Raw genomic sequence first — 15,327 nt, 5'->3', positions numbered from 1 at the left:
CAGTCTATAAAAGCAGTGAAGTCTGTCATTCAGATTCCTTCCAGCAGAACCCATGGAGGCTGGGCACCCAGGTGACAGGAAGGCTCTGAGCCGTGGCCCAACCTGCACTGTTCCCATACCTGCCAGCCCTGACCTGGCCCACACTGCTGAACCCTGCCCCTTGCCCTCACCCTGGCTCAGCCTGCCACTCCTATGCCCCTGAGGCCTCCCTGTTGGCACCAGGCCTCTCCTCACTGCACATACTCAGGGCCTGTTTAATGCCTTCTGGAAGAACACAGCTGCATGTCCACACACCAGCCCCCAGGCTAACAACCTCCCAGGGACAGATGGGGTGGGGTCCCATGGAGTCCCACAGGAGCTCCTTGCAGAATCCTTCCATTCCTGTGCCCAGACTGGAAGTGAGAGGAGAGAAGCGGCTCTTTCCCACCACCCTGTGGGCATCTTAGAAAGGCTGTGGGCCTGTGTCAGTAGACCTTGCTCTTGAAGCAGAAAGGCTGGATCTCAAGCGTCAACCTGGTGTCCAAGGTCCCAAGGCTGGCTGGTGGCAATTCTAGAAAGAAAGCCAGTGCTAGTGTGGTGGGCCCAGTGTTCCCATTGAGGGTACCCTGCTACACTCATTACATACATAGTCTCATATAATCTACTCTACCACCCAAGACTGGGTTAACAGCCATGTGTAACAACAGGGGAAACTGTGGCTCAGCAAGACAGAGTAACTTCTCATTTGGCCCCCAGAATCAGTGGGACTTGAACCCATGGCTTACTGCACCTACAGCTCTGACCTCATAGGCCTGCTCTGTTCTCAACCTCGAGCACATCATGAGAGGTTCCAACCTGACCAGAATTTCAAGGATGGGAAATGGATACCCAAGACACTTTCCCCTCCTGCAGCTCCCTCCCTCGCTGGACATGCTCACAACTACCTCTGTGGGGTGCAAGCGGTGCCTTCTGGATCGGACAGAGCAGGGCCATGGGGCTGGGAGTTGTCACCTTCTCTCATTGTGGGAAAACCAGGGTTTGTAGGGACTGGACTGAGCAGCCCAGGGTCAGCATGGAGCATGCCTGGGTATGTGGGAAGTCCCACCTTGCCTGGCGGACTAGGGGAGAGGCCACTCAGAAAAACATACCCCAGGCAGGCTCAGGGCAGGCACCCCAAGACCTGAGCTCAAGTCCCTAAAACAACTGAGCAGTGTGTCCAGTCCTCAGTGGATCCGAGCATTATGAAATGCACCTGGCATGTGTCTGGCTCCCACAGTCAGGAGCAGATGAGGTGCCTTCCTACAAGAATGGGGGACCCCTCCAGGAGCTCCTACCAGCCTCCCCAGCCTCCTCCTCAAACAAATCCATCTGGCATGTTGGGTTGTGCCAGACCTCTTGGAGGTGACTACGCAGGAGCTGGATGAAGAAGACTGGGCTGGCCCTGAGCTTCTACAGGGAGAGGAAAGGGAGCCCCAATACTCATCAGTCCGTGCCTCAGTTTCTCTATGTGAAAGGTGATAAGAAATGGCAGTACCCACTCTGAAGGGCAGCCTGGAGGAACAAGGCCAACCAGAGGCAGCAAGTACTCAAGGGATGCCAGCGTACCTCTATCCTGTTTTAGCAAACTTGGCAGCCAAGCTCCGCCCCAGAACCCAACCATGTGATCGGTGACCCCGTCTGTCCGAGGGTGCTGGCCAGCGCAACCCAAGCAAGGCAGCCCTGCTTACCCACGCTCCGTCGTAGGTCTTCACATTGGCTGATGTGAGGGAACTTCAGGATCTCCTTCCACTTCTTGCTTTTCCCCTTGCGCTTTCCTCCACCCCCTGCAGAGATGGGGAAGAGAAAGGTCTGATGTGGGTGTGGCCCTGGTGCTGAGCCAGTATCCCAGCCCTGACAGTCAGCCCACCTGCATCTAGGGCTGAGGGTCAGTGAGGACAGTGGTCCAGCCAGCAACATGGCCAAGTCAGAAACACTCCTACAGCTCCTCCAGGCAGGCCTCAAGCCTGAGCATACTGTACCTGTGCCCCCATCACAGAGAGTACTGGTCCTGCCCCTCTTCTCCATAGCAGTGAGTCCCTGGTGCCCTTGCCCCTCTCCACCTCAGCAGTGAGTCCCTGGTGCCCCTTTCCCATCACAGCACAAAGTCCCTGGTGCCCCTGCCCCTCTCCACCACAGCAGTGAATCCCTGGTGCCCCTCTCCACCACAGCAGTGAGTCCCTGGTGCCCCTTTCCCATCATAGCAGTGAGTCCCTGGTGCCCCTCTCCCAACACAGCACAAACTCCTTGGTGCCCCTCTCTACCACAGCAGTGAGTCCCTGGTGTTCGGGTGCCCTCTAAGCACACAGGCACCTCACTCTCCCTCAGCAGCCCAACTGCTGTCCAGCCCTCAAACTAGACTGCGACCTTCCCGTAACAGAGGCCTGGATGGCCATGTCTTAACACTACCCCTTAGGGACCAGGCAACCTTCATGAAATGAATCCAAAGGGAGTAACCTATGATCTCCTCCCAACTTTATTTTGTTCTATGTTTTCCTTGGAGTCTCCTTCCCCAGCAGGGGACCAGAACTTGGGGACAACAACTTGACTTTCCACTTGCCTTGGATGTTCCATTTATCTCCTCACAAATCCTGGAGCCTCAGAGGATGCATCTCCCCAGGCCTGAAGGAAGGGCACCTGAAGGGCCCTGTCCCTTCCCACTGTGCGTGAGCAGTCAGCATGCACATGTCACAAACCCACAACAAATACATACATGATGAACTCAAGTGCAACAGACTCATGGAGTAATGACTGTGCATACTGGGCACATGGTGATAACATGATAAATACACATGCATAATGAGCACATCAGTAATGAATGTGCTGTGAACATGTAATACACACATGTAAAACACATGCATGACAGACATTGTATGCTATAAAGATGCATGAAGAACACATCCAAAGTGTACCTGTACATACAGTGAAAATGAAATAAGCAGACCCCAGTAATGAAAATGCATGTGCTATTAACCCCCCCACACACTGAGCCTGCATATATAATGAATGTATGTAGTGGAGATGTTTAAAGAACCTGCATGTGAACAGGCTGCAGAGAAGACATATGTAGCAAGTACACATGTGTAACTAACATGTGACACTGGCATCTATGCTTGGGCACTCTCATCACCCCCACCATCCTGATGCAAGGCAGGTAGACAGAAGGCATAAGTGTGCCAACATGCTAGGATGCTGCACCAGTATTTCAGGGCACCTGAACCCACAGACTTTGGTATCTTGGACCTGGAGGCATCTCTGTGCCATGTGGCAGGGCTCTGGGAACAAAGACACCTCTAGTCACACCTGTTGGGACCTCACACTCCTCTGGACTGCTTGGTATCTCAGGATTTCAAGGGCCTGTTGTCCTGTCTGTGGCAGTACCAGGGCTCCCTGCTCTCCCTCCTGGGGAAGGGCGGGTCTGGGTAGAACAAGATCTTCTGCCCCAACAGCACACCCAGGGACATGGGGTGGAGCTCCTGGCTTCCCACAAGCCAGTGAGGCCAGCTCACACACTCTGCTTTGGCCCCACCCATGCAAGCCTGCAGGTTCCTCCTCAGTGAACCGGGGACTGGATGGTCTTACTCACAGGGCTCAGGGCAGGTGCATCAAGGAAGAGTGGGTTCACAAGCAGATGCACAGCCAGGGGCTAACAGTCACGGCAGTGGTCAGTCAGGGACTCAGACAAAGACCCTGATCATTGAATAAGCTGGTTTTGGGGGTGCACAACCCCCTGGGTAACCAGGAAGTACACTGAACTCATCCTGGCCAGCCCCAGTTCTCTTCCCTCAAGTCTCGGCAGATGGCAAAGGCCTCAAATCCGAGTGACAGAAGGGACCAATATGGGGCACGTGTGGTCAGGCAATATCCGGGCACCACCATGCTCGATCCTCAGATGATGCTGAGGAAAAGCTCCCTGGGCTTGTGTTGGAGGTGCAGGAACAGACGTCCAAGCTTGCGTAACTCTGCAGCGGGTGGCCTGTCCAACTCTACTCACACTCTCATGCTGCTGGGGCCAGCACACACACACAGACATGAGCACACATGAGCATGCGCACATAAGCATGTACATACCAATCAACCCCATTCCTGCACCCTCCTACAGAATTCTCCTACTCCTCCAAGGTGAGAGCTGCTCTGTTCCCACTTGATGGATGTAGAAACTGAGGCACAGGACAAAAAGAAGCAAGTCACCAGGTCTCCGAACTCACAGATAGCAGAGCCATGACCTCGGCCTGGACAAAATTCTGGCCCTGGGCTTTAGTCTGTGCTGCTCTATCTGCAAATTTCCTCTGAGTGCTCTGAGAGCTAGAGAAACACTCAGAAGATGAACAAGCCAGCTGGGGTCAGAAGCGATGCAGCACCTAGCTAACAGGGACCAGGAAGCAGGGCTGGCTAGGACTCGAGTTGCACGCACGCAGACCAAAGCCTACAGGGCTTGCTTGCTTGTGTGTGGAGCCAAGCAGGTGCCAACATCTAAGCATTGGGAGATTCACAGATGACCCCAGACCTTGAATGTCTCACTCACAATTGGTCAACCACACAGCAAAAACCAGCTGTAGCTCAACAGCAGCTGCCTTGTGGATGGAACTGTGGCTTCCATGCAGACTGGATGACCTGCTGGGCCAACACACAGAAAGGAACTGGGGCAGAGGAGGACTCATTATTACCGGGGCCTCCATGAGGTTAGGGGAAGAGGTAAGGAAAAGTGACCCATCTGCGGGATGTGATGATGCCTAGGCTGGAACCTAAAGGTCAAGGAGGGCAGCTACCAAGGGGGCGCTGCCCAGGCTCTGCACCTGCTGATGCAATATCCCAAGCCACCACTTGGGGCTCCTTTCCTCCTTGCTAATCATTTCTCCAGCCTCAGGAAAAGAAAGTTCTCTGCAAAGATGCTGGCTCCCCCATCCCTATAACCTGTGAGCATGTGGGGTTACATGACCAGAATGGGAGGGGTCAGGATTATAAAATGAGCCATGGATAATGACAGAAGTGGTGTCCTGCATTGGTTGGTCCTTAAGTGTGTCAGAACGGACCAGAGGCATCAGTTCAGAGGAAGGCAAGTGAGTCCAGCCCAGCCATTGCTGGCTGTACAGATGGAAGGGACCACCAGCCGATGTTGCAAGAGACCAGATGACCCTAACATCTTCAACAGAAACAACCCTGTAACATCCCTGATCCCAGTCCGGCAAACCCGAGCCACACTCCTGATCCTCAGCACAGTGAGAGAGTAAGTCTTCATTGTTTTCATGGGCTTGGTTTATGGTCATTTGTCATGGAGGTGACAGGAAGTTAACAGAAGGGTGCATTTGGCACATTGTCCTCTTCAAGGGCATTGGGGGCCCTGAGTGCCACCCGGCCAGGTGGCTTCTGGTTTCCCTCCACATCCCATGAAATAATGTCAGGCCACCCTAACTCACGTTAGGGCTGGGGCAAACCTGTACACCTCAACAACAAACAAAACTCACTTCAAAGAGGTCACTGCTTCCAGACAAAACATTTGGCTGCTAACTGTGCTGCTGAGTTGCTCAATTGCAGGTTTAATCACCAAAGTGTGGACCCTGTTGATCATTTCAGTGGGATCTGTTTGTTTCTCTGGATCCTGAGAGGCAGTGAGGCCCCGTCATGAACCTACAGAAATGCCACCTGCATCTGGGCCCTGTAGTCCCAGCTACCCTAGGCCCACCTCTCTGTTTGGCTCTCAACAGACGGGGGCCCACATCCAGGGATGCCCAGTTCTAGGTCAGACTCTGACATTGCTCTTGGCCATGAGTTGCTCAAGTTTGCGTACACACACACACACACACACACGGCTCCTGGTCCTTGCACTGCCCCTGCCTTCTGTCGCAGTGCACTCTCCCTACCTCTGAGTCTGATGCTGACCTAAAGAGCCTTGTCCAAGCCTCCTCTGACCACACTAGCCGAAGCAGGCCCGTCTCTCCACACGTGAGTGTGTGTGTTATCACAGACCCATTCAACCTTGACCATGAGAGGGCTTTGTGATCCCCAGGTTCAACCCACAACCCCAGGTCCCACCTGAAATAACCAGGTTTATATCTCTCCCACCTGTAGGGTGAGGGCCCTGCGTTACTCTGTCCCACACTACTCCCTTCTGGGGTCCCTGCAGATACTCAGGTAGGCTTAGCTGAGTGGACACCAGTGCTGTGCTTTAGTTTCGGCCCCAAGGTGGTCCCTGTAAGCGTCCTCACCACCTCCCCGCCCCACCCCGCCATCCTGTGCATGCAGTCCTCTCTACTGCTGGCTGTTTAACTGCAAGCCTCCCTGTGCATGTGGGCTTCCTGGGTAAGTGAATGAATGCTCACAGGACCCAACCACAACCTCCTTCCCTGCACCCTGCCAGTCTGCGCACAAGGTGCTGGACAATAGCTCTCATTAGGTGACACCAGCCCCATTCACTGATAAAGCGCTGAGGCTCTGGACAAGGAATTAATGCGGCTAACAATGCACATATCCAGAGGGGCTACACCCCCCCAGGCTTCCAGCCATTTCTTAGCCCAAATGTCTGAGCCAGGACATGGTGCCTGCCATTGTGGGCATTCAGCTCCCTCCATGTACCAAAGAAAAGACAAGACAGAGGGTAACAGCCAGGCAGGTGGAAAGACTGCCTGGAAGAGTTGGACAGCTGTAACAACACCCACAACCAACAGCAGGGCTCTTGTCCAGGCGTGACACAGGGCTGAAGGGCAGGAGTGCTGAGCTCCGCCAGCTCTGCCAGCACAAAGAACCAGGACCTGCGGGCTCCACCTGCAGTGATGGACGCCAAGACAACAGGAAGGTGTGCGTGCCCTGACTCACAGCTGCAGGCACCCGCCCGCCCTTCTAAATCAGCCCGAAGAAGGAAGTGGCTCATCCACCCAGGGCACCTGGGCACAGGGGGAGGCCCCCAGCAATGCCTCCAGCACGTGCCCCTGGCAGACATGGGAACAGAGAGCAGTGGGGTCCCTCCCAACAGAGGAAAGCAAGTGACAGTATAGGCCTGGCCACAGGGCAAGGTCCTGCGACACTCATCAGCGGTTCCTATGCTCCTATGACGTAAGCACATGTGTTTCCCGACACCTGCTCCCCGCCCCGTCCAAAGTCTGTCACTCATGCCCCTGGGCCGTCCCTGAGCGTGTAGACTGCTCTGCAATGAGCTGGCATGCAGATCCCAGGGGGAAGCCAGAGCAGCTCCACGGGCTCTGGGCCCTGGGAAAGCCCAAAGGACAGAGGTGGTAGGATCCCACCTGGAGTGACAGAGCTCAGGATGACAGGATGTGGGTGGCTTCAGGGGGATTTACTGGAATCCTCTGACTCGAGGGCTGGGCTGCTGCAGGTCGGGGCACACAGGGATCTGGTAGCACACCACCTAACACTCATGGGAGCTCCAGGAGGCAGGTCTTGTTCCACAGCCAGCTCACAGGGGAGGGAAGAGAGTCCCAGCAAGGCCCCGGTCTCCCTCCCATCTACGAGGCAGTGTGTGGCTCAGCCAACGCCGGGGTGGGTATGCGGAGGCTCACCCTCAAATTCGCTTCCCCTGGTGACCAATGGCTGGCTGTGTGGCGGAAACCTGCTTGTCGGAAAGAGCTTCCTCTATGCTCTTAAGCCCTGAGCATTCCCTGCAGAGCCACTCAGCCTCAGGGGAATGTGTTAGCTATAGATGCTCCTGGAGGTAGCTGCATGACTTTCTCCATGTGGCCAAGGTGTCAGGTTGGCCTTTGCAGTAACTTGGGCTGAGGTTGTCTGTACCAGAAACGTGAGCTATGTGATCAGCCGGGCCTGAGTCAGGTGAACTCAACCAAGCTTTCCAGGGAGGGAGGGGAGGCTAACCTGAGTTCAAGATAACTGCTTGGGGATCAGTCATCCAGACCTACCTCATGATACTTCAACAAACACTAGCGACACGCAGGCCTGGGAGAGCTTCCTGCCTGGCACCTGGCCGGTGGCACAGCCTGAGAATGGGACAGTTCCACACCTGGGACCCATCTAGCTCTTTCCCCATGTCTCCCTTTGGCCGGTCCAGATTTGCAACCTTTTGTGGCAATAAAAGCTTGATGCTGAATGGAGGGCTCCCTGGAGTTGTGTGAGTTTCTAATGAGGGATCGAACCTGAGGAGCTCAGCCTGGCCAGCACGCAGGACCCCACCCTGGAGCTGCTGTCTGACATCAAGGCCATCATGTGGTGCCTGTGCCCACACTGGCAGTGAGCTGCAGAGACGAGTAGCACCCAAGGCCGCTCTATCCCAAGGTTGTTGTGTCCCAACTGCCTGCCCAGTTTCCAGAACCCAAGCTCTCAAGCCCCATGGAGCACATCTGACTGGTCAGTTCACCAGTCCTTTCAGGTCACATTCGGAGGACCAGCATGGAATCTGAAATGACCCAGTCAGTGGTGGCTGCAGAACTCTGTGTGTGTGTGTGTGTGTGTGTGTGTTCACATGCACATGTGCAAGCGTGTGCACACACAGAGGATGTTAGGGCAACTGTAATGGGAAAGCAGGTCAAGTCACAGGGTGCAAAGCAGAAGCCCCTGGGCAGCACGAGGCACAGACATGCAGCTGTGGCTTCTGTAACAGAGTCGGGCAGACGGGCTGGGATGAGGAGAGCGAGTGAAGCCAGGTTCTCAGCAGGGCCCAGTGAAGGCAGTTGGCAAGGCAGCACTATGCTAATATTAGGGAGGGGTCAAATGGGTTAGACTCAAGTAGGAGAGGACTCAGTGCAGTAGCCTTGCAGCTGAAGTCCTGGACTTGCACGCACCAGTATCCCATATAGGTACTGGTTCAACGACTGGATGGTCCACTTCCCATCCAGCCACAGTGACTGGAGGTACTGCTTTCAAGGTCATGGTCTAGGAGATTCTCAGGTGTCCCAGTCACTACGCATGCCAAACATCTCTCCACTGCCACCAAAAATGTGCAGGCAAAGTGAAAGGGAGTGTCAGCGTGCCCAGGACATCAGCTTGCTGGCAGGACCGAGGTCCAGAAAATATCTGTCCACGGTGGCAGCACGAACAAGGTGAGATCCCACTGCAGCACCCTAGAAAGAGCTGTGGCAAGAGAGACTCAAAGCCATTCAGAAGTGACAACCCAAGCTGGGCACACTCCAGGTGACCGTAGGGCAGACTTTGTGCCACTCAGTGCACTTGGCAGCCAATGTGAAAGGGAGGGCTGGAGGAAGCACCAGCCCTTTGCATTCCTTTCCCCATCTGGATCCAGGAGGGCTACAGCAGGACTGGACACTCCCCTCAGACAGGACAGAAGTTATGGAGGCCGCGGGACAGGTGGCACAGAGAGGGATGGCTTCCTTGGTCCTTTCCCACCCTACAGCACTCATGGTGTGCTCCGGCCAAGAGAGGAATCCTGGAGGAGAGCTCAACGTAACAGAGACCCTGAGAGGAGGCTGTGCCACTCCCTCTGGGGGCTCCAGACCATGGCTCCTCAAGGCCTGGGCAGACCCTGATGTGTATCCAGAAACTTCCTGGCAGGGCACAGGATCCCAAGAGTTGGGCGGGAGAAAGCAGCAGGAGACTGGGGTGGCCCTAGAACCTAGGTCTGCCCCAGGGAGTTCCGCACAGCCTGACACTACCCCCAGCGTCACCATGGGAATAAAATGACTCCGTTTTTATAAAGGCCTCTTCAGAGACCCAAGGAATGGGCACACCAGATCACGTGGGACTAGATGGTATGAGCTCTAGTTAAGAGACTTGCACTGTGACATGGGAGGCTCAGGCCAGAGGCAACCTACCAGAACTCGGCACGGTGAGGAGGGCAGGTGACGGGCAAGAAGGGGGAGCCCCTGAGAGCAGCCCTCCCAGCCCCAAGAAGCAGCTGACTAGTTGCTGAGCTGGGACTAGCAATAAGGAGGACCCGACCAGGAAGGTCAGCAAAAGCACTGGGGGACAAGTGGGACAGGAGTCAAGGCACTCCAAGGCCTCTCAGTGGCTCCCCTAGGACGGCCAAGCCACAGAGCACTGCTGGGCCCAGAGAGGGCAATGGGGTGGCAGTCCTCGGCTCCGAGGACATGACACCTTGCAATAGCAGTAAAGGGAGGTGAGGGGCGCAGTTCAGGGCCCGTGGGGCCTGTGGTCAGTCAGCAAGGGCAGGTTCCAGCACCTCTGGACACCACCGTGACCACACCAGAGCTGGGGCTGCTAGGGCAGAAAACCTCAACCACAACCGGCAGAGCCACAACCTCAAGTCAGGAAAACCCAAACCCACATAGGCCCAGTGACTGGTTGTCATGGAGACAAAAAGACAGGGCCCCTCCTCAGCACACTGGACCTGGTGTGGCCTGGGCAGACCAAGAGGCTGGGAACAGTCCCTTCCAGGGAAGCCTAGGCCTGGGGCAGTGCTGCCACAGGGCCACCTCCCCTCAAAAGCTGTCCCATCCCCCAACCCCCGAGGAATGAGAGCCATACTACTGTTCATTGCGACTCACAGGCATGCTCCATGGACCCTTTTGCTCTGAGTCCTGCCCCAGCCTGGCTGTGTGGTTTTGGCTACTTTACCCAGCGCTGTCTCTTGCAGTCAAGGATGCTGCTACCCACTCTGCAGTGTTGTACTGGTGCCGCAAAACGCACCCATCACCACCTTCACTGTCACAATTACCACAAACAAAGCCGCCGCCACCACAGCCTTCACCAGCACCCCCACAACTTCCACAACCATCACTGCCATCACTGCCACCGCCATCACCAGCATCACAACCACAACTACCACTGCCACCAGGCTACATCAGAATGAGAGGACAGGACGCAGAGTGCCAAGGGACAAAAGCCGCTCTCAAGGCCACATCACATCACAAGTTCAGCCAAGCCTCTATCCACACCCAAACACACCCAAACACCTTCCCCGTTAGCACGACATCAAAGGGTCTGCATCAAGGATGTCAGACAGCAACAAAAGGTCAGGCACGCACCCGCTGCCTGAGATGCCAGCAGCCCAGACAGGAGCCATTTGGAGTCCTGGCTGCTCCACTTTTTCACTTTCGATCCAGCTCCCTGTTGATGTGCCTGAGAAAGCAGCAGATGGCCCAAAGCCTTGGGCCCCTTCACCTATGTGAAAGAACTAGAAGTTCCCAGTTCAGCTCATTGTGTGGCCATTTGGGAAATGAACCAGAGGATGGAAGACCTCTTCCTCTCTCTCTCTCCCTCTCTCTCTCTCTCTCTCTCTCTTTGTAATTCTTTCAAATAAATGACATAAAATGTTACAAACAAAAAAAGGCGGGGGAGGCTAGTCTATATGGGATGCTTATGTCTTAATCACTGTGCCAAACAGCAGCCCCAAATTAAATGCTTTAACATGAACAATTAGGGCATTCCATTCATTCTCAGCATGAGGCTGAGACCACTTCTGCTCAGTTTCATGACTTTCCCACGCTCCGAAGTCCACCCCCATCACCCTCTCCACGCCACGACCTGACCCTGCTTCGTTTTCCACTGCATAGCAGCCTGCAGCATGGCTTCCTGAGTCCACCCACTCACGGCTTCCTGCCCAACCCCGCCTCCCTTTCCTTAGAAGGTGGACTTGAGGCAGGCAGCTGTCCTCCTCTTGCTTCCTGCTGTCTGCCCAGCACCCAGCAACTGCTCTGCTCATCATGGAAGGAAGGACTGATGAACAGATGGAAGTGACAGGAAGTAAGGCACTGGGAAGGGAAAGATGACTCCCAAATGAACTAGGAAGCAAAGAAAACACCTTGCCCAGCCTGGTCTTCCCTGAGCCCCACTATCCCCCTTGAGAATGAGAATGCAATCCCCCTCCCCACGTGGGGTGGGTACAGCCAGGCCCCTCACCCTGCCCTGGGCATCTCTTCCCATTTCATCAGGTCAGTCTGCTGGATGCTGAACCAAGAACCTCTTCTTTGAGGACCAAGTGGAAAAGGCGGGGCCCTCAGAAGCTGGACAGCGTGGACTTGCAAGCCCTGTCCCTGAGCCAAACAATCATGTGCCACTTCCTTGGCCTCTTAGAGCCACGCTTTCCTAACTAGTGACTCAATCAGTGTCCTCCACAAGGCTGGAACAGAAAGCATACCTAGCACCCTGCACTGTGCCAGACTCAGGGTGGGCAGTGCTCGCCCCGCTCCCATCCCAGTGCAACCTGCAAGCACCGCCAGCCTTCGTCGCAACATGCTGGTGAGTAGACCAACTTCTTGCACAAACTTTTGTGCTTGCTGTGCCTCTGCCCACACCAGTTTTCACAGTTGAGAAAGTCTGGCCGCAAAAATTGACTTTTTGCTACAGAAGTAATCCCCTCCTCTCAGCAAAGCCCAAATTTGGTCACTGGTGTCCTCCTTATGTTTTCTCTGGGCTAATGCAGAAGAAAAAGTGAGGGGAAGGGAGGAGAGCTGACCCCTGAGAAATGCCCTTGGCAGAGGAAGGCGGGTCCCTGCAGCACAACTGTGGCTATGTTGCTAGAGAAATAAACAAGAATATTTGCTCAGGAAAAATGCCTCATTTTTTTCATAAGCTATTCACAAAAATATTTGCATTTCCCTATGAGTAATGATTCCTTCTGCTCTCCCCAGAATGTCTGCATCACTTATTTATAATGAAGCTGAGGATTTTTCTGGAAACTCTCCCGAGTCTCTATCCACCCAGTACCAGGGACACTGTGACATGGACATGACCACTGGGTATACATGAGGCCTGGGAAGTCTGACGCATGAAGAGGTCAGGGAGCCAGGCCCTGGCCCGAGTGCCTCTGCTTCCTCAGGGTGAACTTCAAGGCCCTGCAGCCACTTAGAATCTACAGATGAGGAAACAAACACAGATATGCCAGCTGTGCAGTACAGCGTCCCACAGCTGCCAAGGGGCTGAGCCTGGACCCAGGTGTACCCAAACCTGGCTCTCCACATCCAAGAAGTTAGCCAAAGGAACACAGGGGAGCAGGCCCCGCAGCCTGCAAAGAGTTCCTGCTTCCATAGACATGAAGACGTCCCCAAACTGGGGTTCCCCACTCACCCTACAATCCTCCTCGGGAGGCGCCTCCATCTCAGGAAGTGGGCCTCCATCCACCCAATGACTTTGTCAAAATGCACTGTTGACATCCATCACTGTAGTCAAAGCCTCTTGTACCCCTTGTGAAGCCTCTAGGCCCACCCTGAAAATCCAGGTGGCCCACTCCACCCCAGGTCCCCAAACTAAGATCCGACAAGTCCCCCACCACCTAGGTCACAGATTCCCAAAGCTTGGGGACTTGAAGATCAGCATCTCATGGCAGGGGAATCAAGGGGCAGAGTACGGCAAGATTCAGTATACTATAGGTGGTAACTAAGACCACACGCTGCACAGCCAGACAGCCTGGGTTCAAATCCCAACTGTGTCGCTAGCTATGTGACCTTGAACAAGTGACTCAATCTCTCTGTGCTTCAGTCGACTCTCTTCGACACTTACGGACATCAAGCATGCAGCACAATGAGGCATGCTGCGTAGATAAGCACCTCAGTGACTCCCACCATACCCCAAATCAGAAGTCAGAGCTGGTCATGAGTTTGCCCCTCCCCCAGCAGGGGGACCCATAGATCCTGAGATGAGTGAGAGGCGCAGGCCCCACAGCATTTCTCAGGGCACCCCCAGCACTCTCTCACCACCTGCGAACACAGAGCCTGAAGAAGGGTCCTCCAGGACTCCCCATGGCCCTCCACCCAGCAGAGGCTGGAGGAAACTACAGCCAGGGACAGGGAGGAGGAAGGACATGCTTGAAGCAGAACCTTTGGCAGCAAGTACCTGCAGGTGCAGCAGCTCCAGACACACCCACCGTTCCTACCCTATCTGCCGGCCAGGTTCAGGGGCCAGCTTCAGACACAACGCCTCTCTCCCTCAGAGAAAACAGTGGCCTTCCTCTAAGGTGAACACTCCCGGCGCGTCACGGAAGCGCACATGCACACTGCAGGCCAGGACCTGTTCCAGGGTGTCTGTGACGTAAGACAACGGGGCAGCAGTGACTCAGCCCACAAGAAGGGCCAGTTTCACAGCCAGCAGGGTCACCACAGGTCCTTGGCAGAACCTGGCTGGCCTCGACTGCTTCCCAGCACCACCGCTCAGGCCTCTTGCCGAAACCCAGCATGGTCTCAGGGCAGCTGGGAGCAGATTTTTCCAAGAGAAAGAGGCAAAAGCAGGAGGCCTCCAGGGCAAAAGGGGAGCTTTCACTTGCTTCCTCACCTGGAAGTTATTTTCTGCCCCAGGGCCTTTGTAATGTCATTCCCTCTGCCAGATGCCCAGATGTAGACTTTTTTTTTTTTTTAAGGAAACTTCAAGCTTACAAAGTGAAATAAAAATAAAAATAATAGTGGTACTCTCTATGTAACTGTGTCACATAATACAATGTAACTAATGAAGTAAAATAATAAATAATTAAAAAAATAAAAAAAAAATAATAGTGGTACTCTGAGCATGCTGTTACACCCCTTCCCAAGGTCGGCTTCATGTGGCACATCCTTGGGGTTCAGTGCCTGGCCTCCTCTTGGGGTTCCCAGGAGTAAGAGCTCTATGTTCCCTGCCCCCGCTGCCCCTGCCCGACTCGTCAGTAGACCCTAACTCTGTCCTTGAGTGACTGACTGGCCAGCACCTAGGCAACTGGCTGGCACCAGTGGGCCACAAAAACAGCTGTGATGGCTGTCCGAGGTGCTGCTCCAAAGCAGTCCTGCGAAGCCCACTCCACTCGGGAGTGTGAGTGATAAACCCACCCTCTGCCTCTGCCCTGCCTTGAACAGACAGAAGGAGGAAGCGAGTGCTGAACTTCTGACAGCCAGAAGACCCCAAATACGAGGCTCAGTCAGGCCCTTGATGCCAAGCACAAGATAAGGCTCAGAAGTGCTTCATCCAGCCCACCCTGCACCACCAACAAATGCCTAGGCATGCTCATCAAGTGGGCTGCTCCCCACAGGACCTGCGCTGGGATTGCCGGACCACTCCCAACACTCCCACCCCTCCCCAACCTGCACTTGCTCCCAGTCACCAAAGTCCTGGGGATGGAAAACACTGGGAAGATAAGGACTACCTGTGACCTGGCTAGTACTGTGACTCAGGGATGCCCCCTGCAGGCCAGCCTCGCTGAGACCTCTCACCTGAATGGGAGGGCCAGGGAAACCTGGGGTACACAAGAGAAAGTGGACACAGCCAGTCTGAGTGGCAGCAGAGCCCAGACTTTGAATCCCCCACTGCCAAAGAGGTGGGTGAGAGGGAAGGTGGCTTGGAGGAGCAGAATGCTCAGAGCTCCCTGGGGACCACCAAGTGCCACCTTCTCTTGCTCTGGGAGGTGTCCAATGCCAGAGCAGAAGAATAAAGCGGCCAACAAGGGGGACTGGGGACAGCCAGCCGCACAGA

General features: G+C 54.9%; 1 protein-coding gene across 2 annotated transcripts in view; it reads right to left on the bottom strand.

Moving 5' to 3' along the window:
• GRK5 (G protein-coupled receptor kinase 5) overlaps positions 1-15,327 on the bottom strand; it is a 190,466-nt gene that overhangs the window by 97,234 nt on the left and 77,905 nt on the right. For both annotated transcript variants that reach the window (XM_058671570.1, XM_058671571.1), the window contains exon 2: positions 1,707-1,802. In XM_058671570.1, coding sequence (XP_058527553.1) covers positions 1,707-1,802 — 96 coding nt within the window. The remainder of the gene's footprint in view (positions 1-1,706; positions 1,803-15,327) is intronic.

The sequence above is a fragment of the Ochotona princeps genome, chromosome 13 (genome assembly GCF_030435755.1).
Source record: "Ochotona princeps isolate mOchPri1 chromosome 13, mOchPri1.hap1, whole genome shotgun sequence".
NCBI classification, from domain to species: Eukaryota; Metazoa; Chordata; class Mammalia; order Lagomorpha; family Ochotonidae; genus Ochotona; species Ochotona princeps.
The sequence above is the reverse complement of the archived record's forward strand: the minus strand, read 5'-3'. Positions and strand labels throughout refer to the sequence as shown.